The sequence below is a fragment of the Lytechinus pictus genome, chromosome 3, assembly GCF_037042905.1.
Source record: "Lytechinus pictus isolate F3 Inbred chromosome 3, Lp3.0, whole genome shotgun sequence".
Classification (NCBI taxonomy): Eukaryota; Metazoa; Echinodermata; class Echinoidea; order Temnopleuroida; family Toxopneustidae; genus Lytechinus; species Lytechinus pictus.
In genome coordinates this window covers 9,689,947-9,717,035 of record NC_087247.1, presented here as the reverse complement: position 1 = coordinate 9,717,035, position 27,089 = coordinate 9,689,947, and the positions used below count along the sequence as shown (strand labels likewise).

Below are 27,089 nucleotides of genomic sequence, written 5' to 3'. Positions count from 1 at the left end.
TGTATGATTGATCATTTCCACTGGATTAAAACATCCTATTAAACTTTAAAATCTAGATTTATTTCATTGTTTGCTTATGAGAAGAAAAGTAATTCCTTCTATTCCGTTATTTCTTACCTTGTGTGTATTGATGAGGAACTGGACAGGGTTGAAGGGTGTGTAGCCAGGAACTGTACCCTTGGCAGGCATGGCATGGGGGGAGTCCAGGACAGACTCGGGATTCACCAACTTCTCGATGAGAGACAACCATGCATCTATGAACTCTCCTGTTCCCTCTAAATATTCATAATAAGAGAATAGTCAATATTAGAGTTACCTAATTGTTCACCAGGTTCTCACCACAAAGGCAAACGAAATCAAGATACAAAACACTTCAAGGATGGCAGCCATATCACTTGTTACTGGAAAAGTTTGATCATGTATACAGAGCAATGTATTTCTAGCATAATTACCGCAAACCTTTATGTAGAAATACATAAACATTCAAAGTTACACAATTTTAATTAGTGGGGCGGATATGATGCTAACAGTGCTAATACTGCACACTTAACAATATCTTCAGTTGTTACAAAATATTCATTGTAAACACTACTTCATTTATTTATTTCATACAGAAAAGGTTGTAACTCAAAAGTTAAATCTTAATTATATACATAATCTGAAACGGTCTCTTCGGAAAACTAAAATAGAGCATAACGTGAAAATATGCTATTACCTGGTAGGTCTGGATGTTCCATACATTCTGAAGCTCTCATCTTACCACCCATGGTGACTGCCCAATGGAATGCACTATATAGACAAACAAAAAACATGTGGATATAATAAAACCATTGCCTACTGGAACCACATGGTCCATGCAATACCACTTAAGAAATTCAAACGCAAAATTCATCAAAAAAAATGTCCATTAGACTGTAAAGCTATTCTATAAATGTAGAGATATAGAGTCAACCGGTGGGTGCTTCATAAAGCTGTTCGTAAGTTAAGAGTGACTTTAAGAACGACTGGTGAACCTTTCTTATGCGCTAAATAATCACTAATGAACATAATGGTGAACATCATTTACCACAAGAAAGGATCACCAGTCGTTCTTTAAGTTGCTCTTAACTTACTAACAGCTTTATGAAACGGCCCACTGGTGATGTAAGTTTTGGCTGATGTATCTGAGGTAAATCAGTCTTGTTAACAAGAATTTCATACATAAATGGATGCTTGGTTAGAATTCATTTATTGAAAAGATAACTAACCTCACATACATCAACTGCCAAAAGTCAGGAGCATCGCAAATGAGGCAAAAGAGCAACGATCTTATTTTATTCAATTATCTTTCTCTAAACCAGATGATTGAAGCCAAGAGACTTACTCAAAGAGGGCTGCATGAGCTCCTGTGCTGACAAACTTCTGTAGCATGAGGTGATAGGGATTCTTCTTCTCATCAAACAGCATAGGAGATGCAAAGCTAACAGCACAGATGTAGAATGTTACCCTAGGAAGAAATAAAGATGGCTTACATTAAATTTTATGATAATGGATATGAATTTTAATTCTCCACAAAATGAAAATTTTATATCCGATAGACAGTATTACCACTGCAAAGCATGCACTTATCAGTTACGTGGTATGCATCATGTACATGTGGATTAAACTGCACAAAAACAAGACAAAACCATGATTTCTATCATATTTGTTTCATAACTTGAAATACGATACATATTTTCAAGATCCTGATAAAAAAAGGGTTGACTGATTGGAAATGCAAAACAATATAACCTTAAATCTGAATTTAAAAAAAAAGAGAGATTTACCTGAATTTTGGCAGTGGGCTAGCTGGTGGAGGGGTCCATGAAAGACTGTTGAGAAGCAATTCCATGAGAACCTTGGCTGTATTCCTGGCTGCTTCCGATGGAGGGCTAGGATTGGGATGCAGATGCTGCCTGCTCCTCTGTCTCACCGACGATCCGACACAAAGCTTCACAAGCAAACCAAACAACTCAGAGAGTGCTTTTCCAAGTCTAGAAGGTGCATAGAGCACTGGCATTGCCTGTTTCACCAATTGCAGCATCTGAGCATTGGGTTTGGGCCTGGCCTTTGGGTCCTTGGGCCCTTCTTTGGAATCGTCCACTTCCATGGTTGACAGGGCATCACTGACGTCCATGAGTGTGCTAGCCGATCCGATGACCGGATCTATTTCACTAGTCCTTGCATTGCTTTCCGATTTACTGGTTGAAGCAGATGCTGCAGGAGTTGTAGCATCCGAGGAGTCCTTGATGAAGTCTTTGGGGAGAAGCTTCTCCCGTTCAAGCTTGCCCAATTCACAGCCCTCTGGCAGGGTGCCAGGGGTGAAGAGTGCCAAGAGAACTATGCTCTCCCAAACCAATGAAATGTACAGATGACTCAAGTGACGTAAAACCTCTTGTCCGAGATCTGATCCCCACTGGTTGACTGAGATAGTCCTAACGTCAGTCTGTTGGAAGAGAGGAACAAAACAGAGGACATGAAAAATATGAATAAGGGTAAAAGTAAAGATAATCCCATTATTCATGAAAACTTTTCAACAAACATTTCAGTTCTGTTAAATAATTAACTTCATCAATGTCTCATGATACGACACAAATATATGTATGGAAAGCTTCTAGGTTAGTAATACAATTCCTACATATTAAATTAGTCATCATTCCAATTCCAAGAAAAACAAAACAAACAACGAACAAGTAGAGTACATTTGATTGCAATGTTACATAGCAGTACATAGTTTTTTAAACTTGTGGTAACGCAACAGTTGCTCCTATGACAACTGCTCCTCCACAAATTTCTCTAAAGGGTAAGGATTGGGAATTTGATAGGGTTTCGGTTCAAAATGTGAGGATTACAATTAGAGTCGGGGATGGGGTTGAGATTAAGGTTTATGTTCAGCTTAATGTGTCAAAGTCCGCAGGAGCAGTTGTTGCAGGAGCAGATATCATGGATCTGAAAATTGCATACATCGAAAACATTAGACTCTCACATGATGTATTGGCATCTGAAACACAAGTTTCATTCTCTAGTATAATCTCAAGAAGTTAAATCTCACCTGTCCAACCCTGCAAACATGTACTAACATGGTGACGTAGGAGTGAGCCGAGACCATGGCCCTGAGGAGCGGGGTGGTAGGAGCTCCAAGGGGAGCCCCTGTGAAGTTTGGCGAGTTGACGAGCTCCCTAAGAAGGATGGATCCACCCGGGGGCTCCAGGGGGAGCTGGAGGGGCTTCAGGGCAGTGAGCTCTTCTTTCAGCATTAGAAGGCCTTCCTTCAGGACACCAGACTCTCTTGCAAGTGACTGTCATGAACACAATGGTGACAAGAAATAGTGTGAAATTTCAGAGACCTAACCAAAAGTATCATCGAACATGAAGTAGCTGTTAAAAATGACAAGGCCCATCTTCAAAATCTTAACAAATAAATTCTGATGTTACAGATTCTTTCTTTAAATTTCGGACAAAACAAAATCAACTGAGCAGAATTTGTTACCAATGGAATTGGAGGGGGAATGAAGTGCAGTTATAGAAAGTGGCCTGTATTCTGAAGTCAGGTTTGACTTAGACCACGGTCTAACTCTGTGCTAAAATTATGGAAAGTCAAAAAAGTCAAAAATTTCCTTGCATTGTTTATTTCTTATGATTAAAGTGCTCTTTCCAACTTGTGAATGGTGAAGAAAGCTATCGTATTTATCCTTCCAAAATAGTTAAGAATGATTTTAGAGAAAAATCAGCTGACACATTGAAATTATACTGCTAGAGATTTATGCCATTATTCGCTATCCATAGTTTAACCACAAGTTTAAAACAGAGTTTAAATTAAACCCGACTTCAGCATACGAGCCAGTGTATTTGCACTATTACAGAAGCGTGTATTTGCGCTGCAAATGCAGATCAATGACAGTAATGATTTTCAAGTGGCAGTGAATGGCAGTGAACAGTATAGATAATGTCTATCTACTATCTCAAAACTTCAACAAACCAGATTATCTCTTACTACTAACTGTTCAATGATTCAATCATAGTAATGTTATATCTGGACTTACCAGAATGGCTTTGCATACACTGGCAACGGACTGGCAGGCACTACTGGTGGGAAAGTCTATGGGTAGGTTGGGCAGTCGTAGGAATTTGAGCAAAGGTTCCAGACCACGATGACTCACAAACTCCCAGCAGTGATCATCGGTTGCATTATTACAGAGGATGGCTTCCACAAACTTCATCTGCGATTGAAAAGATAAAAGCAATACTCATCAAACTGAAATTCAAGAATACATATGAAATAAATATATTAGTCAAGATTCAATAACTTCTATGACAAATTGGCATATCTAATTATAGAAGAGATTCAAGAACTTACCACATTGAGAATGTAGTCCATTAGAGGTACAGGAGTCTTTTCATTTGGGTCTGTGGATCTGAAAGATGAGATTAAACAGAATATGTATATATGTTTTTTCAAGGGCTCTTTCTTAGGCTGTTTATATAAAATTTGAAGGAACTTTTACGTACAAATGCTAAATCACTACTTATGTAAATGTCACATAAGACATACTTGGCTGGAGTTGATGATATAACCTCCAGACTATGTAACAAGTATTATGTTACTAATATCGCATTGGCTTTTATCTTAACAGTCTGTGAACATGACTGCAAGGGGAAAACAATGCATTTTGAGGAAGAACTTTCACGAAGGAAATATTAAAGGATTTCTTAAGGCTGTCACCACCATCATCACCATCATTGCCTTCATCATCATCATCATCATCACCGCCATCACCATCATCACCATCATCTTTATCATCATCATCTCTATCATCGTCATCGTCATCATCGTCATCATCGTCGTCATCATCATCGTCATCAACATCATCAACATGACCACCACCACCATCATCCATCCACCATTAAACTTACTGAGGTTGGACGGGTGTGACCATCTTGGACTCCTGCTCCCTGACTGATGTAGGTACCTCATCTTCTTCATCTTCATCATCACTAGATGTATCATCTCCATTGGTTGCTTGAGACTGGCTAGATGCTGGTGTCTTGGCCTTCACCGCCGATCTACTGCACACAATGTTGGGGCTGTGCCCCATGCTGCATATATCTTCCATCAGCTGATATTTGAAAAATTGAATAAAAATCCAATCACTAATCTCACAATGCACTTGGAGAAAGAGAATATATGATAATATGATTGAGATAATGTTAATTGTATGCAGTTGCAAGTTCTCATACAGGGCTCAAAGGTATGCAATTCAGCAGACAATAGCCATCAAACTGAAAATATTATATTTGCATATGATAAAAGGGTATAATACAGATACTGCATCATCGATATCCAATTTTATCCTTCAAAAAAAAAATCATCAAGTGGCTGGAGATGCCCTGGTGGCACAGAATCCACAAACTTGTCAAGGGTGGCTTTATAAAGGGGAGGATCTTTCGCAATCTTTTCTTGTTCTTTCATCTGCATCTGCCTTGGTGGTTATCAAATTAATACTTTCCTACCAAGGGTGAAGTATACAAGTAAAGGAACTAACCTTGATGATAGCCGTCATAGCATGATCTTTGAGAGAAGGCTGGTGTCTCATCAACTCATCCATGGCACTACCTAAAGATGATGCGGTGTCTCCTAGAAATACATTGGGAATAACATTGTAGTTACATAGAAAACACTTCGTATCAATCAGTGCCGGCCGCACAGAAACGTTGTTCGCCTAACAGAGCGCTAACAGTAAGCCCAGTCACATCTTTTGGATTGTGAAGTAAAAACATATCAGTGTGTAAGTAATGCATTATTGTAACATAGGCATCGCTGCCACATTACCGATTGTAGCAGGGCCTCTGTCAGCGCATTGTTAGCACTAACGTTTCTGTGCGGTCAGTACTGGTAATCAGTTATTCACAGGTAATCTGAGGAGAACTCATTTTAAAGGGAATTCATTAAGGTCTTCCTAAATGAGAAACAATTGATTAATTGAAGGTGAGCAATATAAACTTGGAGGTTTTCAAGCCTTGGATGCAACAGGCCTAGGTCTGGACAAGAGCTGAGCAGGACAATACAGTAAACAAAGAAACTAACAGTAAGTTCATGTCATGAGTTTCATGTGCATATTTTTTGTCTTTCTTTGCTATGCTGGGGAGGATCCATGTCATGTAAGTTTGCTACAAGTTAGGGAACTTTCGTTCGGCTGGCCACTGCCATTTTACAGTGTTCAGGTATAAATTTGCCACTGACAAATATCTTTACCTAATGCATCATTTGTTCTTCTTCTTCTCATGGCTGGCAGGTACACTGGCGACAGAAGGACCTTGAAGAGCTTTTCAAATGGCTTGCATTGGTTGAATGCATCGAGACCCCTTGTGTTGAGGCAAAGGGCACTGAAGATGTTGGGTAAGGACCCCAAAACCTCTTTGGTTGCAGGAACCTGCAAGAACGAGATGGTAAAAACAGTTTTAAAAATCAGGGAGTGTTCCATGAAACAAATAGTGATTTTCATTGACAACTTTTCCATGAGCCAATCAGGTACAAGGGTTATGGTAGCTTATAACAAGAGACAGTGGGAATCACTGACTAGTTAATAACATCCGTTGTGCGTCGCAAACAAGCAACAGCAACCATTTCCCGCCAGTTCAGACGACCTGAAGAAGCGCCTTCGGATCGGACGTGAAACCGTTCTCTCCGTTTCAAATAGAAAGTCCGGATGATCAGATTTATTTCTAATTGTTGTTTGTCACTGACTAGTTATTTTACGAAATGCTCCCTTGTTTCATAGAACCATACAAATTGTATACAAATTGTAAAGTAAAGATGTCTTACTCCTAAATCCCCCCCCCAAAAAAAAAAAAAAAAAAAATATGTGAAACTAGTGTAGCCAGAATATGCAGGCAATGCAAGAGAGACAAGAAAAATATCCCACAGTGTCTCTTTCATTGACAAGTTCCCTTCAGTACATTCTGCAATGAGAGAATATATTCCAATTCAATTCAATTCATTTATTTCATACTTTCATTAAAAACAAACATATATAAAGACATAATAACATAGACAATATATAATAGAAATAATTATGACATTAATAGTAAGCAAAACGATACAAAGAAAAACAAGAATGAAAAATTACTTTAATCGGATAGAAATGAAAGTATAAGGAGTGGCAGAAAGGCTGAGCCTTATATAAAAGCCAATATAATTATGATCAGTGGCAAGTAACACAAAGCTTAGCAATGATCGTAGAACATTTTTCTACGATTGATTCCATTGACTACAATGTACAATCAATCTGAAATATCAAGTGTACGATTAATTGCTCACCTTTGTGTTACGGGACCCAGGATTTTATCACTTAAAGAGAAAATCTAACAAACAATGAATGAGGTTGATTCCATGAAGTTATGGGAGTACTCACATCTTTGATAAGAAGGGCATGCAGCATGACATCGGTGAGGCCTGTATCTTGCAGCGATGACAGAAGTGACGGTTCTTGAAACACATACACAGTGACTAACTCGCAAGCTGTCAGGGGAAAAAAGATTAGATTTTCTCTTGAAAATTCATTTTTTCACTTCCAACTTTTTTGTTCCAATCCGTTTTGTTCATCTCCACATACATTCAATCAACATGAAAGTTAACACAAAGTTGTGTATACCCTAACAAATGTTCATCTAATGAATAATGCTTGTGTACTCACAAAGGAAAGTGCTCTTAGACACGATTTATATAACAATTCTCTCAACAGAAGTAACAATAAAAACTGAAAATAAATCATAGAATCATTTGAAATAACAATGGAATAAAACTGCTTACCTAATAGAAACAGTGATGCACTATAGTATTCAGCATTGCTAATGATGTGCTTCAATGAGCTGGGTAATGAACCATCCATTACTGTAATAAACAACAAACAAAAACAAAAAAAATACAGAGAAGCAACTTGACTTCCTGCATGTGAAATCCTGATCACGAATGAGTTTTACAAATAACAGGGTTCCCACAGAAATTTGAAAACAGCATTCCATGACTTTTCCATGACTAAATTGCTGCTTTCCACGACTTCCCTTGACATCCCGGGAGTTATGTAGAATTTTGGGTGTCACAAAACTGGGAAAAATGGAAATCATGCACACCAATTATATTTATAATAGCAGAGTATGATCACTGAGTGTGAGAGTTGCGAGACACGACAAACTGGAAAGCTGGCATAGCCCAGAGGTAAATGCAATTCCATGCTTTTCACAAATTTTCCAAATTCCCTGACTTTCCATGACCACAAATGTTTCCAGGATTTTCCATGACTGTGGGAACCCTGAAATAACTGGAATATGGCAAGCCAACAAAATTTCTCAATTTAAATTCAATCAAGCTGAAGTTTGAATGTGTTCATTTTTTTAAATTGTATTTTATGATGGATGGGCAAGACAAAATGGATGGCATCCTGGGATGCTCTTGAGAAAGTATTTTAGTTTTACAACTTGAGAAATTTAAAAGTACATCCATAATTTGGTAAAACATCATATGATTTTTTTCTCTCATAATTAGGTGCTTCATATATCCAGTTCATAAACTTATGCATAATAACTGAATCCATGATTAAACGAATAACAGCCAGATAAAATATCCCCAACATAGTTGAATAAATCAAAATTGAATATGATATGCACTTTGAACAGAAGAAATATATAATTGCTACAACAGGAACAACATAATCAAATAGGTCAAAGATAAATGGGATAATTGTCAAAAGGAAAAAAAAAAAGATAATCAAAGAATGCTTACCATGCCTGATGCTGTCTGAGAAAGAAGGATCTTGGATAGCTTTCTTGAGGAAGTTGAGCATTGATTTCAGCAGGGCTGCTCTCTGTGGGAAACACTGGGTTGCTGAAAAGTAAAATGTCAAATCATCATTTAGACCATGACATCCCATCTAAATAAATATAAATACTGATTACCAATGATGCATTTCTATCGCTTTTATTTCATTTGTTTAAGTTACATAGTTTTGAAAATCAATAGGTTTGTACGATAACTCACCAGATCTACCCTTCTTGGGTCTTGACCCCTCTTCCTTTCCAGTCCCAGCGCTGGTGGAAGCGCCCTCATTGACCCTTTGTCCATCCGACGGACTATCCGTCTCCATGGTGCTACTGTCCTCTGAGAATGGCGAGGGTGGGGCGGAGTGGATGACATCCTGGGATGTTCTTATCGTTGGTTTGATGACGTACGGAACGTCCCTCCGACATATGCTGATCTCGTGCTGTAGGAGGTAAGAAAGTAACATGATCAGCGGAGTACTTTATGAAACAAATAGTCCATGATTTTCACCGACTATTATAAGCTACTGAAATCCTTGCATTTGATTGGTTCAGAGCAAATCTGTCAATGAAAATCATTGACAAGATGCATCATGAAACACTCCCCATGTGTATGCAGGAGAAAGGTCACTAGGACAAGCCAATGGACAGGAAACTCCATAATTTCAATAGCACAGTCAGAACTTTGCCCATAAATGAAATAATCATAATCATACAAACTCTTTTAATTAATGTGTTGACTACTACATTTTGTAATTCCAATTGGCTTGGCTGAGAACAGGGACCATACAGTTCCAGTAACTCAAAAATTAATTTACAAGACAATGGACATACACCTCTTCACTTCCTTACATCCCCATTATACAATCTTTTCCAACCAGATTTGTCACATGTAATTTCAATACAAATTTAAGTGGAGGTCTCATGATAGTTCTATAAAGTGCACACCACCTCCCCCCTTGGAAAAATGATTCTTACCTCTAATCTGTTGATGAACGTGGAGAGTCCACCATGGGTCTGGAAGGCTGCCATGTCCAAATTGGTGATCAGATCAACTACACGGACAGCTCTTGTTACAAACTGGAGTAAAATAATAATAATAATGATTGGCATTTGTATAGCGCTTTATCAATCTAAAACGCACACAAAAGATAGAGCATGATGAATCATACGTGCAACTGCTCAAGACGGCATCCTGTACATTTTGAGGCCACATTTTAGAGCAAAACTTATTATGAGGAACTCGGAACAGCATGTGGAAGTGTATGTTAACCCCGATTTAACTGGGCTATTTCAGACCAGGATCTCGGCCGCTGATTGCACGATCGCTGCAAAAATTTGCACAGGCGTAGAGCCAGATATAAATTACAAGACTGTGGAGTAAAATTTTCAAAAAATAAATTTTATATTTTCAAATTAATTATACAAATAAGCGCATGAAATTTGCAGTATTTTTTTTTTTTGCTTTTAACTCACAATAGTAATTCATTCAAGGGAAGAAACTATCCAAGAAATTGTTCTACTTTTTGTTAATGAATATGGTAACTCTTACCGTTGTATGCAACTGTTCATCTTCTCCTGGCCATTTGATGACTTTTAGAAGAGATTCCATCATACCACAGGACACTAAAGCTTCGCCACCTGTTACAAAAAAAGAACATGAAAAAACACATATAATAATAATAATAATAATATTCCGCACTTATATAGCGCTTAATACATCGGAACGACGTATATAAAACATAACAATCCATTTCAGAAGATATTTGACACAGCACATGTTCCATGTAGTTACAAGACATACCGAATTGGATACTTAACCATAATGGCTACTGCTATTGTTACAACATCACATCATGCATTTGAAGCAAGATTTCAAACCGATTTTTTTATGTTGCTGTATTGGCCCCTTTTTATTTCCTTAAAAATTATCACAGTTAACAGTAACCAACAAGAAAGAGAAATATATTTCTTACCCGTTTCATAACTGGCTAGGTGATACAAGAATGAGAAGAGAGAAGTGGCAAGGCTGTGCGGGAATGACTCCATGTTTGGATCTGAAATTTAATATACATAAAACAATTTTCTTTGAAAATATGAACAAATAAGATTCAAGAATTGAATACAATGCATATTTTTTTCTTCATGAGATCATGATGAATCCCCAAATTCCTCTACATGGCCATCACTTCACATTTACACACTAGAAAAATAAAATTAGACATGAAAATTTTAGCTTTCAGAAGTAAATGATTCAATTAGAAACTGGGGGCCGTTTCAGAAAGCTGTTTGTTAGTTTAGAGTGACTTTAAGAACGACTGGTGATCTTTTCTTGTGGTAAATGATATTCACCATCGAATGGGTGATTTCAAGTTCGATGTTCGGTGTTGGTGTTGAGAGCGTAAAAAGGCAGCTGAACCGAGCTCCAACACCGAGCTGGGTTCAGAGGAATGATACCGATTGTGTTATCGATAGCACATGACGTCACGCCTCTGCGCTGCGCTGCTAAATCATCTCAACTTCACGCGAGAAGTCTCGACGACGAAAATGAAATCGGAGAGAAATGCATTAAATTCTCATCGTACAGAATACCAATGTTTTAATTAATTATAGAATTCGAAAGAGTAAACATTATTCTTCATCAAAATATATACAGCTCAAATGATTTGTACTCATCTTAACTGTAATAAAAGCTAATTTTACGGGGATGTTTCATCGTGTTCGCCGCCTGTTCACGAGCTTGAGATTGCCAACACCAACACCGAACTTGAAATCATGATTTTCCCAATCCCTGGGGGTTGGTGTTGGTGAATGGGGAAATTGCACGTAGATTGTCAACACCAGCCACAGTGCTGGGTTCAGCAGACGACATTCAACACCAGCATTCAACACGAACTGCCGGAAATACGTCGTATTTTCCGAGGTCAATCCCAACACCAGCCTGATTTCAAGTACGGTGTTGTGGCTGGTGTTGGTGTTGTCACAACACCAACACCAGATTTCAACACCGTACTTGAAATCACCCATTGTTCATTGGTGATTATTTAGCGCGTAAGAAAGGATCACCATTCATTCTTAAAGTCGCTCTTAACTCTCGAACAGCTTTATGAAACACCCACCTGAGATCCTTCATATCTACAATGAAAGCAGAATGTCTGTTTGAATCATCATAATGTGTCTAATGAAGTATATAGAAATATAATCCAACGTGTGAATGAAAAAGGATCATTGAAGGGTCTTACCAATCATGGCTTGTATACACTGTCGAACCATGACAGGAAGGAACCCATGATAGGAAGCAGCACCAGTGGCATCTATTATGCCTATAAGCCTGCTGAGAAAGGAATACATTCAAAAGTTATAATTAAATATTTTGATGCTACAAGATGATGCAAATAATAGTGCTACAGAATTCTATAAGAATAATTAATTTTAATAACCAACATCAAATAAATTCTATTGACAACACTAGTTCTAAAACCTACCCCCTGTTACAAAAGCCAAAGCTGCAACAATTTTTCGTGAAGAATTACTCGTTTAAAAGTGCCACTGGAAGAAATCTGGTTGGAAACATCTAAAGAAGTATACTTTTATTTCCACCGCAATGCATGTTGCATAAATTGTGTTGCATAAACCAATAATTTTATAAAAACCAATGGAGAATTTTTCCATAGAAAACCACCTGCAGATTCCCTATTTACATGGCATGAGGAAGCAGAGAGATAAATTAAAGCAGACCTGCCAACCTTCTACAACCAAAAAAGTGTCCTTAAAAGGAAAAAATGTATTTTTTGACCAAAAAAGAGTATTCTTAAAAATTTGGCTCAACATAACAATTGCCAGCCTGATCAGAAATTTTAAAAAGAAGTAACAAATCATACCAAAAAAAAGTATTGGTGTATTCATAGCAAAAAAGAGGAACAAATACTTAAAAAAGGGAACGGTTGGCATGTCTGTTATAGGCATTTACAACACATGTTAAAAATAATTTAGTGATATCATTTTTTACTTCAAAGGAAGTATTTCTCAACATATCTCTCAAAAGACATCAAAAATCGTTGGTTTATCCAACTCTACTTACTCTGGATTTCTATCTAGGTGAATGACTGATGTTAGAGTTCTTAGAGAAGCAGATTTTATATCCTGTATAAAATAATAAAAAATAAAGAAAATGAAAATCTCATGAGATGAGGTGACAATTTAATATACTTATGTGAAACATTTCAAATACATTATGAAATAATGATGCATGTCTTTTTATTGCCTACAAAAGTACTGGGTTCTCAAGATTGGGGTCCTCTTTTTATACCGATCAATTTCAGAGTTCAGCCTGTGCATGTACATTAAGGACTGGAACTGTATAAATAATGTCCCTCATTTTGGAGGCGTTTCTCGGAGTTCCTTATGATATTAGTTAATTATATATCTTATATGACTACAGCATTCATGCGCAAATTAACATACGCTCAGTACAGAATAAAAACAGTGCATGTGATGGTGCCATAATAATTGATTACGAAAATGGCCACAAAAGATTGAATATTCATGTAGCTAAAAGAAGATTGTCATCTCTGATCCAGTTATTTGAAGATATAAAAGAACTGAGAGAGTACGAACTTAATTTGATGAAGCCCACAGGAGTTGTCAAAGGCTTTCCTAGTTCTATACTGTATAATTTTATGTACAGTATAACTTCTCTCAACATGAGTGTGATTACTCACCACAAGTTTAGCATCTTCCAGTTGCAGAACATCGACTAATTCCTCTATGAGGCCACTATATAACAAAGAACTTGAGATTTCTTGGATTGCACTTGAATATACTGAAAGAAATAAAATGGAAATTAGCATATTGTTCATATTTCATGAATTTTGTGACAGATAACACCACTCTTGATTCTTAGAAATGAAGATTTAACAATCCAGTCAACAGACAATGTCTTTGTCCCAGCATTAAAATTGGAAATGTCATTCTAAGAAAAACCTTTGTGTGATTTGGTGACATATCAAGAACAAAGAAAATGTAAAAAGGCAACACTCCTCCTTTGTCAACAGCATAAAACAAGCAGTTTCATCTGTTTTTTTTTTCAATTTAGTTAATGAACTCACCTAGAACAGAGAGGGCTTGTAGCCTGGCTTGTACACACTGTAATCGCTTCTGATGGTTAGAAAAGCAATGGGCTAGTCGAATGTGGGTGAATAGAAGCATCTGTATCAATAAAAACAAAACAGAGTATTTTTATTAACAATATTTACATGTATTTCAATATGTATAATATCATTTTTTTTTTCATATACATTTTTAGTAATCAAATGCATGATAGAACACATCAGCACTCACCATAATTTTATACTATCAGTATTTATTCTGATATAACCCTACACCATTGTAATTTAGTTACTAGCAAACAGAAGGTAAGATTGTGTGAAGTTTTTAAAGAAATGTCTATAAAGCAATGTGAGTTACAGTAAATTGGTTGGTATTGACATTTGAGTACAAGGGACCAACGATTTAAAGTCCTCTTCAAAGGTCCTGGTAATAAGGATTAATGCCTTGTCCAAGGTTATCAGTGCATCACCCACAAAACTGAACTAAACAGCACAATAACACATGGTACTTGAAATGTACATTAATCACAACTACCTCCATCTATCAGATTTCGCATCACATTACCTAATGGTTCATATCATTGAAAATTTTTTCACAATAATCTTATTTAGTAACAGATTTTTACAAACCCAAATAAAATAGGCTTCTGTTACTTTCCATATCTTGACATATTGGCATGTATTCTGAACTCGGGTTTAAATTTAACCCTGGTTTAAAGTTGTGGTTAAACTACGGAGAGCCAATTGGAGCACAAACCACTAACAGTACACGTTCAATATATTAACTCATATGACATCCAAATGGTTCATAATTGTCTGGGGATGATAACTGAAGTATTTTTCTTCATTATGAAAGCAAAAGGAAACAAAAAAGTAGAACATAAGAAATATACAATATAATTTTTGAACGCTTGGCTCCCCATAATTTTAGCAGAGTTAGACAGTGGTCTAAGTTATTAAACCTGACTTCAGAATACGGGCCATTATCTATTTGACTCACCAGTTTGTCTTTTGGTACATTGTGCTGTGACAGCTGATCTTCCATTATGTCTACTGGGTCATGTGAAAGCTGTAAGAGCAGATTACAAAGAGAACAGTAAATACAGACTTCATTAAACACAAGGGATCAACAATAATAGTCAATTATTAAGACAGATGCCTGAGATAAGAGAACAGTAATCCTTTTTTTAACAGGAAAATATTACAACTGATAAAAATGACATAAATCATCAAATACTTTAGTTGAACACATAAGGCAATTTTTGTACAATTACATGGCAAAAATGCAAAGGATCGTGAAATATTTTGTTTACATAGTTTCAGTAAATTCACATTTTCAAGACCAGTATTCAAAATTTACTTTCATGCTATATAAATATTCGAAATCAGGTAAATTCCACTCTTAACTTTTCGAAGTTGCACCATCAGGGTTCCCAGCTTTTGAAGAAAACAGAATTCCCTGATTTAGTATAAAGATTCCCTGATAATTATTCAAACCCATTTCCCGTTTCGCATGTTTTCTAAGTTGTTGCAGTGAATTACATGTAAAACAAACCACCATAACCAGTCATTCAATGGATGTTGTTCTGATATGCAACAAAATATAACAGAGTCTGACTGACCACCGTGCTTTCGACATTTGGGACGATCTAAATTCCCGAATTTTTCCCTCATTGAGGCATTTTCCCCTGATTTGAGGTATTTTTTCACCAAATTCCCTGATTTTTTCCCTGACTGGATAAAACTAAAATAATTTTCCCTGATGGGCTGGGAACCCTGACCATTCTCAATCATTCACTACTCACTTTGTCTACATGCTCCAAGTGAAGAACTGTAACTGCCTGGACCGCATGCTACAAATGGGAGATAATGGTACAACATAAAATTTGAAATTATGACATACAATTATTTTCATACAGACCATAGATAAGACACATTATTCTCTAAGAACAAAGAGATAAATTGTCTAGAGTATAATATTTGTCCTGGGGCCCGTTGCAGAAAGAGTTGCGTTTAAATGAAAGCCAAAAAATCAATCGCAAGTCCCAAATGCACGCTGTTAATTGGTTGAAAATCAAGTTGCGCATGATTTTTTGAGTTGCGATTGATTGCAACTCTTTCTGCAATGGGACCCTGCTTCATGGAATTTGTAATTTCAACTTCCGTAATTTTAACTTTCTCTCATATTTGGGGGTTCTGTATTTACAAGCATTTTTCTACTTTTGCTTGTGTTCAAATATGTCATCTTTTTGCTCTCTGTATTTTTCTTTTAATGTTTACTAATATATTTCCCTTGTTTTACATGGCTCTAATGGAAAATTGCAATTTTGGGGGCTTTTTAACATGATTATAGATAAATCAATCATTAAATCAATTCACTGAAGATCACTATTTTCAAGCTACAAAATTGAAGTTTTTGAAAGAGAGATCTAATGCTGAAATTTCGCTGACATAAGTTCTTTTATTATATCACAAGGCTAAATTGTTATAATGGAGAAAAAAATAAATAAATAAAAGTAAAAATAAAAATAAAAAATAAAGGCTTTTTCATACATTTGATATGATAATCAAACAAGATACTGACAAGAAAAAATATTTTTGTACCTTCTTGGACGAAACCTTTTCTTCTGCTGTATTTTCTGAGTAAAACTCAAAATGGAGAGTTGTGGCACTTGGAGGAATTCCCTGTAAGAAATAACAAAACAAAAAAAAACCATGAGATTTTTGACAAATGATACATTCAGAGACATTATGTATCAAAGACCCAACAACTTCAGTTGACATATCCTACTTAGAAAATGTTTATTAAGAAGTGCCGAGGTATATTACATAAAGATGTACATGAAGTTTTTTTTCTTTCAACATCTAATCAGTAAATCAGAATTGTACACTTAAAAACAGTATCATAAACTTTCACCTTCAATGTATTTTGTTACTAAGAAGAGTATTAAAGAAAAAATAGCAAGAACACATTCATCAATTAGAATGAACCTCAAGAATAATCTTGCTACACTAATATCATTGCGAATAACAAAACAGAAGGAACTAGAGCATCCGATTTCATCTCCATTTGAAATAACAACCTCTGAAGCGAGATTTTGAAGATTAATCAATCAGATTTACAATGTTTTCAAACAAATTTGGACCATCACCTGTTTTGAGGTCTTCTTGCAGCATTCTGCCAAGCCAAAGCCATTTTCTTTGCCGCCCCAACTCTCTGCTAGGTAGGTCAGCCGACTGAAAAGCTCCCGTCTTTTCTCTGCACCCAGCTTGATCAAGAAGTTGGACCTTTTACTGTATTATGTGTAAGAGAGAAAGACAGAGAAAAATCAAGAAAAATTGTGGAATTCTTGCAATTACACACACGTATACATATCTATAAATAAACACAATTAATGTCCCTCAAACGGATTGAATCAAATTTCATTTACAGTATGTGAACACGATATAAATGCTCCATTATTTAGTATTTCATACAATGTTTAAATTGGCACCTAGGGAACCTTCTTCATGGTGCACTGAAGAGACTCACCTGAATGGTGCTAAATGAGAAAACGATTTCTTTTTTTTTCACAAACTTTACTTCAGCTTCATCAGACCTTTGTTGTAGACAATGTAGTTAAAGATGCAGCCTTGAAGGCGAAGGTTTACTTCAAAACAGGTGCAATTTTGTCATTGTGAAAAAAAGAATACTTTCTCATGTCTAGCTTCATAGAGGTTATCACAGACTTTAGGTCATCATTCCTTAATATTCACCAATACAACAATGCATAGCCAACTTAACAAGGCATTTCATTTATATCGTCGGCGAATGACAATTTGCGAGGTATTACAAGTTATGCATCATGAAATGGTTCCCTAATTTCATTGGAGGTACATCAATGTGGCAATGACCTCAAATGTTTACTACCTTACCTGAAAACATAGACCAAGTTCAAGACAGCTAATACCGTGTTCATGTCACTGGAAGCTAGAAGAGTTGTAAGATGCTGTAATTCAAGAAATCAATGTGAAAATATATTACATCATAACCATGAAACCACTGACCAATTAACAATTAAAAAATGTGATTTATTGTGAATCTTAACATCATATTTAAATATTGAGACACTGACAACTTTTAATTATCTGAATAATCAGTGAAGCATTTCAAACAATTAAGCATAATCATTTTGTTTTTATAGCAAAGTTTCTGCATCCTTTGACTTAAGATTAAATTTACTGCTTTACATTAACAGCTTTGATCACACCTTACCTCAACTGAGCTGTACAGATGCCGCGAGAAGCTGTGTTCTATGAGCAGAGCTGTAAAGGTTAGCACACTGTGTACAGAGTCCCGCAGACGGGTATTCTGGGATTGGTCACATGACAGTCGCCAAGGCTGGTCAGGTGGTGCCGAGCAACCCTCTTCTAAGATGCCATCAAACCTGTCCAAGACATCTACCCAATGGTACAGCTCACACTGCAATATGAATAACAGATGAAATAGAGACATATAATAAATCTCTACAATACCAGAGACATCTAGGCTTGAATTCAAGATAAATTAGCACCCAGCCACCTACCTATCCCACCATTTCAATCCACATAAAACCTTTCCAAACATACATGTCCCCCCCCCAAAAAAAAAAAATACTAATAATTTAATATCTCATATATATAGACTGCAATCAAACATACTTATTTGCATTTATTCATCGTGCTAATGGAGATTTAAGCTCGTACCAATAAATCATACCTCAATTGTGAATTTGGGCAGAAGTTCAGAAAAATGAGATCCTCTCTCCCAGATTTTTAAAACATGTAAATGGAGCACACACATTCAAAGACATTTTGAATTTCATATAGAGATCGAACTTAAAGGGAAATACAACCTTTGAAACGAGTGGGCTTGTCTGGAAACAGAAAAATCAGAGAATAAAATCAAAGAAAGTTTGAGAAAAATCGGACAAGTAATGAGGAAGTTATGAGCATTTGAATATTGCGATCGCTAATGCTATGGAGATCCTGCCGTAGATGTGCGATGTCACATGCGAACAACTTTCCCTTTGATAGACTAAACAAACCCCCAAAATGTCTCTTTTTGGTCTTTCTAATGGTGATACAAATTGTTTATATCTTCTTTGAAAATTTGTATTACATGCCCTCCTATAGAAAGAATACATGATATACTGATAGATGTGATAAAAGAGGCATTTTAAGTGAAACAAGTGGAATGCCTCTGGCCGTCTCACCTGCATCACGCGATTCAATATAGCAGCAGTGCTGATTTTGAAAACTACTATAACTCGCACAAGATGTTCAGTGATACTTGGTTACTCTTATTTCCACGTTTTATGAACTAGACCAATACACTTATAGAGATATGATGGCAATTCAACAAATACCCCCAACGTGGCCAAAGTTCTTTGACCTTACATGACCTTTGACCTTGATCATGTGACCTGAAACTCGCACAGGATGTTCAGTGATACTTGATTACTATTATGTCCAAGTTTTATGAACTAGACCAACACACTTTCAAATTTATGGCTGTAATTCAACAAATACCCCAATTTGGCCAAAGTTCATTGACCCTAAATGACCTTTGACCTTGATCATGTGACCTGAAACTTGCACAGGATGTTCAGTAATACTTGATTACTATTATGTCCAAGTTTCATGAATCAGATCCATAAACTTTCAAAGTTATGATGGTAATTCAACAGACACCCCCAATTCGGCCAAAGTTCATTGACCCTAAATGACCTTTGACCTTGGTCATGTGATGTGAAACTCATGCAGGATGTTCAGTGATACTTGATTAACCTTATGTATAAGTTTCATGAACTAGGTCCATATATTTTCTAAGTTATGATGACATTTCAAAAACTTAACCTTAGGTTAAGATTTTGATGTTGATTCCCCCAACATGGTCTAAGTTCATTGACCCTAATTGACCTTTGACCTTGGTCATGTGACATGAAACTCAGGCAGGATGTTCAGTAATACTTGATTAACCTTATGGCCAAGTTTCATGAACTAGGTCCATATACTTTCTAAGTTATGCTGTCATTTCAAAAACTTAACCTCAGGTTAAGATTTGGTGTTGACGCCGCCGCCGCCGCCGCCGTCGGAAAAGCGGCGCCTATAGTCTCACTCTGCTATGCAGGTGAGACAATATACCGGGTAAACAAAAGTTATGGCAAAGTTGTTCATATGACAACACACATCTTTGTCGCATTGCCAATAGGAGGTTCTACATTACAATAATGATCTTAAATTTCAAATGCTCATAACTTAACTTATTCAATTTTCCTCAAACTTTCGATGAGCTGTTTCTTTTGATTTTGATGTTTTCGCACAAGCTACCTTGTTCCAAAGGTTTCATTTTCCTTCAATAATACTAGAACTTATAATCACTGACAAATTATAACAATACACATTTTGTTTTTGGAACAAACCATTCTGCAGCCAAAGATTTCAAGATACCTCTTTAACCTCCTGATATTCAATCACTACATTAGGTATTCAAAATCTCTTATTTACAAAAATAAAAACATCACTTAGAGTGGGCACATTGTCTGATTAAAAGGCAAGGCCACCCCAACAAAAAGTTGATTTGAATAAAAAGAGAAAAATCCAATAAGCACAGCACTGAAAAATTCATCAAAATCGGATGCAAAATAAGAAAAGTTATGGCATTTTAAAATTTCGCTTAATTTCACAAAACAGTTATATGCATATCTTGGTCAGTGTGCAAATGAGGAGACTAATGACGCCATCCATTATTTTTTTGTATTTTATTATATGAAATATTCTAATTTTCTCCTCATTGTCAAGTAAAACAATGATTAATTCCTCCCTGAACATGTGGAATTAGCATTGTTGAATACTATATGGCTCAGTCAAGTTTGTCCTTATTGTCAAATCTGTAAAAATGAAATATTGTACAAATCAATGCTAGTTCGATTTTCTCCATTTATTCATCAAATCAACATTTTTCTGGGGTGGACTTGACCTTTAATTAAAAATATAATATTTTCACAAAGAATCAGTCAATTAAACGTTGTAGAATAGACTTCATGCTTGCAAGACTGGAATAAATTTGATATATTTCCAATCACTTTTACCCTGTTCTGTAGCACTTGAAGCTTCACAAAGGCATTAATACTGATTGAATAAATAATTGCATTTAATATGTCCTCTATAATATGCATTGTTTAGTAACAAAACAAACAAATATATTTTAAATTTGTATTCAGTGAATCATCATTTTTCAGGAAGTAGAGAAAACTCTTATAAAATCATTAACATGGATAAATGTAAGAACAATAAACTGATTAACTTAGGCTTCATAAAAAAACTTGAGTGTTGATAATTAATTCAAAATAATACACAAATACATGGAAGAATTAAAGGAATATGAATTTCTTATAAAGAAGAAATAAATAAAGTCTATACAATAAATTATCTTCTGAAAATAAAGTGCACCATATTTGCAATGAAAAAATCCACAGCATGTAATGTTATTGTGTAGATGAAATCAGGAATATTAAATATTCACATGTATTCACACATCCTAGTCTTGTAAACCTCATACCAGTAGGGCAAATACTAAAATTGACCTTTCAAAGTGCACGTATTTAATGTTTTATCATTTAGACATGGCAAATCATGATCTTTCCTCTCATTTTGACTTAATAATATACACAAGCAACTGTACATGTTACATGTAGGCGAGAGTAGGCCTACATCTACATCAGTCTGAACTGATAAACAGTACCAATTCACAACACAGTCATGTACATGTACCCTGAATGAGTTATTTATAGACAGATAATCTTTGTGATCAGTACATCACAAGATGACTCATCCATGTACATGTAGCTGGTGTGTGCAATAATAAGTAGGGAACAGGGTAGCAATACATGTACGTAGAGTGAATTACACCTGAACAAAAAAATCCTAAAAAATAATAAACAATACTCAAACCACAAATATGCCCCCAAATTGAAAAATAATGGAATTATTTATGATCATTGAAGGTCAAGTCCACCCCAGGAAAATGCTGACTTGAATAAATAGAGAAAAATCAAACTAACATAGTGCTGAAAATTTAATCAAAATCGGATGTAAAATAAGAAAGTTATTTTAATTTTAAAATTTTAAAGTTAAAGTTTCGCTTATTTTTCACAAAACAGTGATATGCACAACTAGGTGACTCAGTCGATGATGTCCATCACTCACTATGTCTTTTGTTTTTTATCGTTTGAATTATATACAATATTTCATTTTTTATAGATTTAACAATAAGGACCAACTTGACCTAACAATATGATATTAAGCAATGCTAATTCCACATGCTCAGGGAGGAATTAATCGTATCACTTGACAATGAGGAGAAAATTTTAATATTTCATATTTCATATAATAAAATACAAAAGAAATAGTGAGTGGATGACATCATAGCCTTCTCATTTGCATACCAGCCAGGATGTGCATATAACTGTTTTGTGAAACTAAGTGAAACTTTAAAATGTCATAACTTTGTTATTTTACATCCGATTTTTATGAAATTTTCAGTGTTTGCTTGTTGGATTTTTCTCTTTTTATTCAAATCCTGTTTGTTGGGGTGGACTTGTCCTTTGTGGATGAGTACGTGAAGTACATGTGCATGTATAACTGCAAGGAAATTGGAGGGGGAAAGAACACACTGAAACAATGCAATGACCTCAATAGCAGTACCGGTACTTATTTAAGAAAATAACAAAAAATTGTCAATTTTATTATATATACATGTATATCTTTTTAAAAAATGAGAGCATTAGAAGTGCTTTGCTCCATGATTAAAGACAATTCGAACAATAAAATTATTTATTAAGTATTTGGAGACTACTTTAAAGGTGGAAAACACTGTCTCCCGGATAGTACAGTATGTTAAATGGAGGCCATAAGCTTTTCACATTAAGAACCCACTGCACTATTCATGTAAGAAAAAGTAAACCCTATATAGTGGTCCACTGCACATTCTCTGTCATTTACCAAATTGATACAGTTCACCTTTCACCTCGACAACCCACAAGACTCTTGTAAACAAATGCTACTCCTACTACTACTAATAATAATAAGGGCTGAGTTAAACCAACCGGATCACCAGTGCACTACCCATGCTGCCAGTTAAGAATACAAATACAATTCACCACAATTATCAAGTTTAAGAATTTAATTTATAGAAGTTTCATATGATATTCAACCAAGTAGAACTTTATCATTACTAGATGTTGATCAGAATTTTTTTCAGAAAATTAAATATTTTTGTATAAAAAAATTAATGTTTTAAAAATTTTAATGCATTCATCAATAACATTTTGAGTGTACGGTAGTTGCCTGCTCTGCCCCATTCACAGTATATTATGCAAAGTTTGGCTGGATTCAAGCAAAAACATATCACATCAGTCATACTGGTATTCTAGTAGGACAGTTGTAACTTAGTTAATAATACAGCAGACAGTTTGTCACTTGTAGAACACAATAGTTCATGATGAGAACAGGCATAGCTGGATAAAATCATGTTAATGTAGTTGATAATTTTTTAACAATAACTTTGAACTATAAAAACACAGACCGTGGAAACTATTTCCAGATTAATCAAGAATACATGATCAAAACACCTGCAAAACAATTTCACTTGCACAAGCACATGGAAGCAAACGTAAAACATCATGACGAAAGTCATAAATAAACCCATACGGAACCTACACACACACTTTACCATTTGCATATTATGCCAGACATCCAGTGCAATGTAGATAACACATGTACAGTATAGACTTTTGCACACAATTGGGTGAGCTATTGTGCCCCTCCCCACCAAAAAATAACCCCATGACCCCCTTTAAAAATGTGCATGCCATCATTCAACCTTTAGCCAATGTACCAATACCACTTCCTCATGAAATAATTTTATTACTTACCTTGCCATAGTTCCAAGATTTGATTCCTTGTAGCTCTGACAGGAGATCACTACTGGTTTTTAGTCTCTCAATCAAAGCCTGGCAGTCGAAGGGCTGTAAATATGGAAATAGGATATCATTTTCAATATTTACAATGTATGAAAAGGGCATTAATAAAAGTAAAACCAATTTTCAGAGGAAAGTAAAAAAAAAAAAAAAAAAACTTTCACAATGACCCTATGACAAAGATTCTACTACACATCAATTCAAATTCATGAAGCTTTGGAAAAAGGAGTAATGCATCAAATTTGAAGGGATAGAATAACTGTGGAAATCTAAAAAAAAAAAAAACTGTTCCAGTTGGAAAGTCAGGGTTAACAATCTTTTCCTAGAAATGATCAACGATAGCTTGAAATTCTATTCAAATGAAAGACATGATAAACTATCTTAAAAAGGGACAAATTACCAAGGATTGCCGTCAACCGTGCTTGTGCACGGCCGCAGAACAGCAGCATGTGACACACAGAGTTTGACTGTACTGATGTGTCAGGAATTTTTGATCATGAAGATCTTGGAAACTAATCAGTATGTAAGCTTAAGCACTTGCTGTCTGTCTATTCTTGAATTTCGGAGAATTAAAACAAGTGGAACACCTCTGGCAGTCTCACCTGCATTCAATATAGCAGCAGTGCCGACTATGAAAACTACTCTAAAATACTTATTCACAAAAAACACCATTCATATACAGTCCTACCTCTCTTATCCGGACACGTTGGGACCAGCACCAATCTGGATAAGGGATTTATCCGGATCTGGGAGACCCAATATGCGCAGATGCGCTGCTGGCTGCCTCCCCAGGCCAACAGCGGTAAATATTGTAGTGGGCGTACAGACAGTATTCACTGCAGTGTCAGTGCAAATTTTAGGCGGTATTTTTACGGAAATGAAATCGATCGATGGCCAAAACTGGTGGATAATTTACCTGCTAAAATGATTGAGGTATACATCGAGCATACCTCGATAGAAAGAGAATGACTCGATGAAACTAAGTTTTACAATTAGATCATCGCGGCAGGTATCGCAGCTTCACAATGTCAGCCATTGTTATAATGGCTATAGGCTCAAACATGATAGATGGCGCTGTCCGTATTGAGGCCTAACGTTAGCTAGCGAGATATGTGTTATTTTTCCCGGGAAGCAAAAAGAGAAATGTGATGAAATGTTTGCGCTGCGCCCTGATTTACTGGAAATTATCATGCCTAAGTTCTTTCGGTGATTTGGGTGAGATATTTTCAAGAAAAATAATATTGTTGTAGGTAGACTATATTGGAAAATATATGTAATCAAAGTGAGTTTGCGTATAGGATTGAGTTTAGATTGAAATCTCATTTCCTCACGTACTAGATTGAATTTTTAAAAAAATATCGGCAAGTGTGCGTCCGTATAATAGAGAGATCCGGATAAGGGGAGGCCGGATAAGAGAGGTCGGACTGTAATGATACAATACCACATTCATTGACCATAAATGCCATTTGACCTTGATCATGTGACCTAAGACTTGTCAGTGATACTTGATTACCCCTATATCCACAATTCATAAACTATATCCAAAAACTTTGAAAGTTATGACAGCAATTTAATAATTACCTCCAACATGGCCAAAGCTCATTGACCTTAATGACCTCGGTCATGTGACTTGAAACTCGGGCAGGATATTCAGTAATATTTGATTACCCTTATGGCAAAGTTTCATGAACTAGGTCCATATCCTTTCTAAGTTATGATGACATTTCAAAAACTTAACCTTAGGTTAAGTTTTCTATATTGACGCCGCCGCAGCTGTCGGAAAAGCGGCGCCTATAGTCTCACTCTGCTATGCAAGTGAGACAAAAAACTAGTATATCAGGAAGGGTATGAAGTAATATTCCCATTATAGAAGTTAAAATGAAAAAAATAAATTCAAATATTATCCATGAACACCTAAAGGCCCTGTCACATCGTTCCGTGCAAGCCTTGCAAGTGAATTGCAGGTGATTGCCCGCAATTCACCCGCAACAAAGTTTTGAGCATGTTCAAAACTTTTCCGCGTGCGATCCTGTGGGCATCTGCATGCGAGATACTGTCAATGCAGGCGACCTAAAGATAGCAAAAAAAGTCAAACACAAGGCTTGCATGGAATGATGTGACAGGGACTTGGATGACTTACCACTTCAGATGTGCTCTTCTTCAGTTTACTCCTGTCAATCTTCATGATGAATCTTCCTTGTGAACCACACAATCAGGAGACTGAATTGGGAGATCAATAAAAATAAAATGTATTTTTACATCTTCATGCAAGGAATTCATAGCATTTTCATATATCAGCACCATGCCCTTACCTTACCTCCTCAGGTCGCCGGAAAGACGCCCATTAAATCCACTCAAGGGCCATACCCTTATTTGAACTTCCAAGAGGAGGCAAAGATAGCCAAATGGACCCAGCAGATGGCCAGAAAAGGATTCGGCATTAACGGACTGAAATTACAACAGGTTGGCCTAATCATAAACGAGTTTGAATAATGCTGGATTTCATATTATGTGTTTGGAAAACATTCACTGTATTTTCTTTTTATTACATTTCTACCCTTTTATTTATTTTTTGCAAAATATGGTTAATCAAGTTCTTTTATTCGTTCTTTATTGATTTAAATTTCGGTTGTTGTATTTTTGCTCTTGTTAATGTGATTGTTTATGTTAAAGGATGTTAAATGAACAGAATTGAATACTCGTTTCCCTTGTAGTATTGCTATCAAGAGTCCAAAGTATCACTGATGAAGAAGAAACAGAGTAAAATGTTTATATGAATTGGTCAAGGAAGAGAGAGGAGATGAGTAAGAATAAAGGAGACATACATGACTTTTTGAAAGGGCTGTAAAGAAAATGAAAACGGGTAATGAGAAGCAAAAGAGTTGAAGAAGAATATAGGTCTGGATGAGCATCCGAGGTGAAGAACAGATGTGGTAAGTAATCTTATCGATGAGGGTAGGATAGAAGAGGCGTCTCAACGTCCAGAGCAAGGACAACAGGTGAGTTGATTATGTATTTTTACTAATCATAACCACAACATCAATATTCACAAAAAGCGTTTGTCTGAAATTAACATTTTCAAAAACCATTCTTTTTGTTGCTGTTCTTTTGTCCATTGCAACATATTTCTTTCTATATTATGAGTTGTT

At 35.9% G+C, this 27,089-nt stretch overlaps 1 protein-coding gene across 7 annotated transcripts in view; it reads right to left on the bottom strand.

The window, feature by feature from the left end:
- LOC129255928 (E3 ubiquitin-protein ligase HUWE1-like) overlaps window positions 1–27,089 on the bottom strand; it is an 87,497-nt gene that overhangs the window by 55,403 nt on the left and 5,005 nt on the right. For 6 of the 7 annotated variants that reach the window (XM_064096320.1, XM_064096326.1, XM_064096327.1 and 3 more), the window contains exons 2-30: window positions 26,081–26,160; window positions 23,896–23,988; window positions 18,195–18,401; window positions 17,855–17,928; window positions 17,092–17,233; window positions 16,544–16,624; window positions 15,745–15,792; window positions 14,940–15,008; window positions 13,940–14,039; window positions 13,553–13,653; window positions 12,913–12,974; window positions 12,074–12,165; window positions 10,808–10,888; window positions 10,384–10,472; window positions 9,810–9,911; window positions 9,052–9,274; window positions 8,797–8,898; window positions 7,828–7,908; window positions 7,430–7,536; window positions 6,271–6,448; window positions 5,561–5,652; window positions 4,932–5,134; window positions 4,375–4,432; window positions 4,061–4,237; window positions 3,071–3,316; window positions 1,806–2,464; window positions 1,364–1,486; window positions 716–789; window positions 118–275 (exon numbers count right to left, since the gene is read on the bottom strand). In XM_064096320.1, the coding sequence (XP_063952390.1) occupies window positions 118–275; window positions 716–789; window positions 1,364–1,486; window positions 1,806–2,464; window positions 3,071–3,316; window positions 4,061–4,237; window positions 4,375–4,432; window positions 4,932–5,134; window positions 5,561–5,652; window positions 6,271–6,448; window positions 7,430–7,536; window positions 7,828–7,908; window positions 8,797–8,898; window positions 9,052–9,274; window positions 9,810–9,911; window positions 10,384–10,472; window positions 10,808–10,888; window positions 12,074–12,165; window positions 12,913–12,974; window positions 13,553–13,653; window positions 13,940–14,039; window positions 14,940–15,008; window positions 15,745–15,792; window positions 16,544–16,624; window positions 17,092–17,233; window positions 17,855–17,928; window positions 18,195–18,401; window positions 23,896–23,988; window positions 26,081–26,125 (3,867 nt within the window). In that variant the 5' untranslated portion in view covers window positions 26,126–26,160. The remainder of the gene's footprint in view (window positions 1–117; window positions 276–715; window positions 790–1,363; window positions 1,487–1,805; window positions 2,465–3,070; window positions 3,317–4,060; window positions 4,238–4,374; window positions 4,433–4,931; window positions 5,135–5,560; window positions 5,653–6,270; window positions 6,449–7,429; window positions 7,537–7,827; window positions 7,909–8,796; window positions 8,899–9,051; window positions 9,275–9,809; window positions 9,912–10,383; window positions 10,473–10,807; window positions 10,889–12,073; window positions 12,166–12,912; window positions 12,975–13,552; window positions 13,654–13,939; window positions 14,040–14,939; window positions 15,009–15,744; window positions 15,793–16,543; window positions 16,625–17,091; window positions 17,234–17,854; window positions 17,929–18,194; window positions 18,402–23,895; window positions 23,989–26,080; window positions 26,161–27,089) is intronic. The other variant, XM_064096323.1, reaches the window with a different exon arrangement.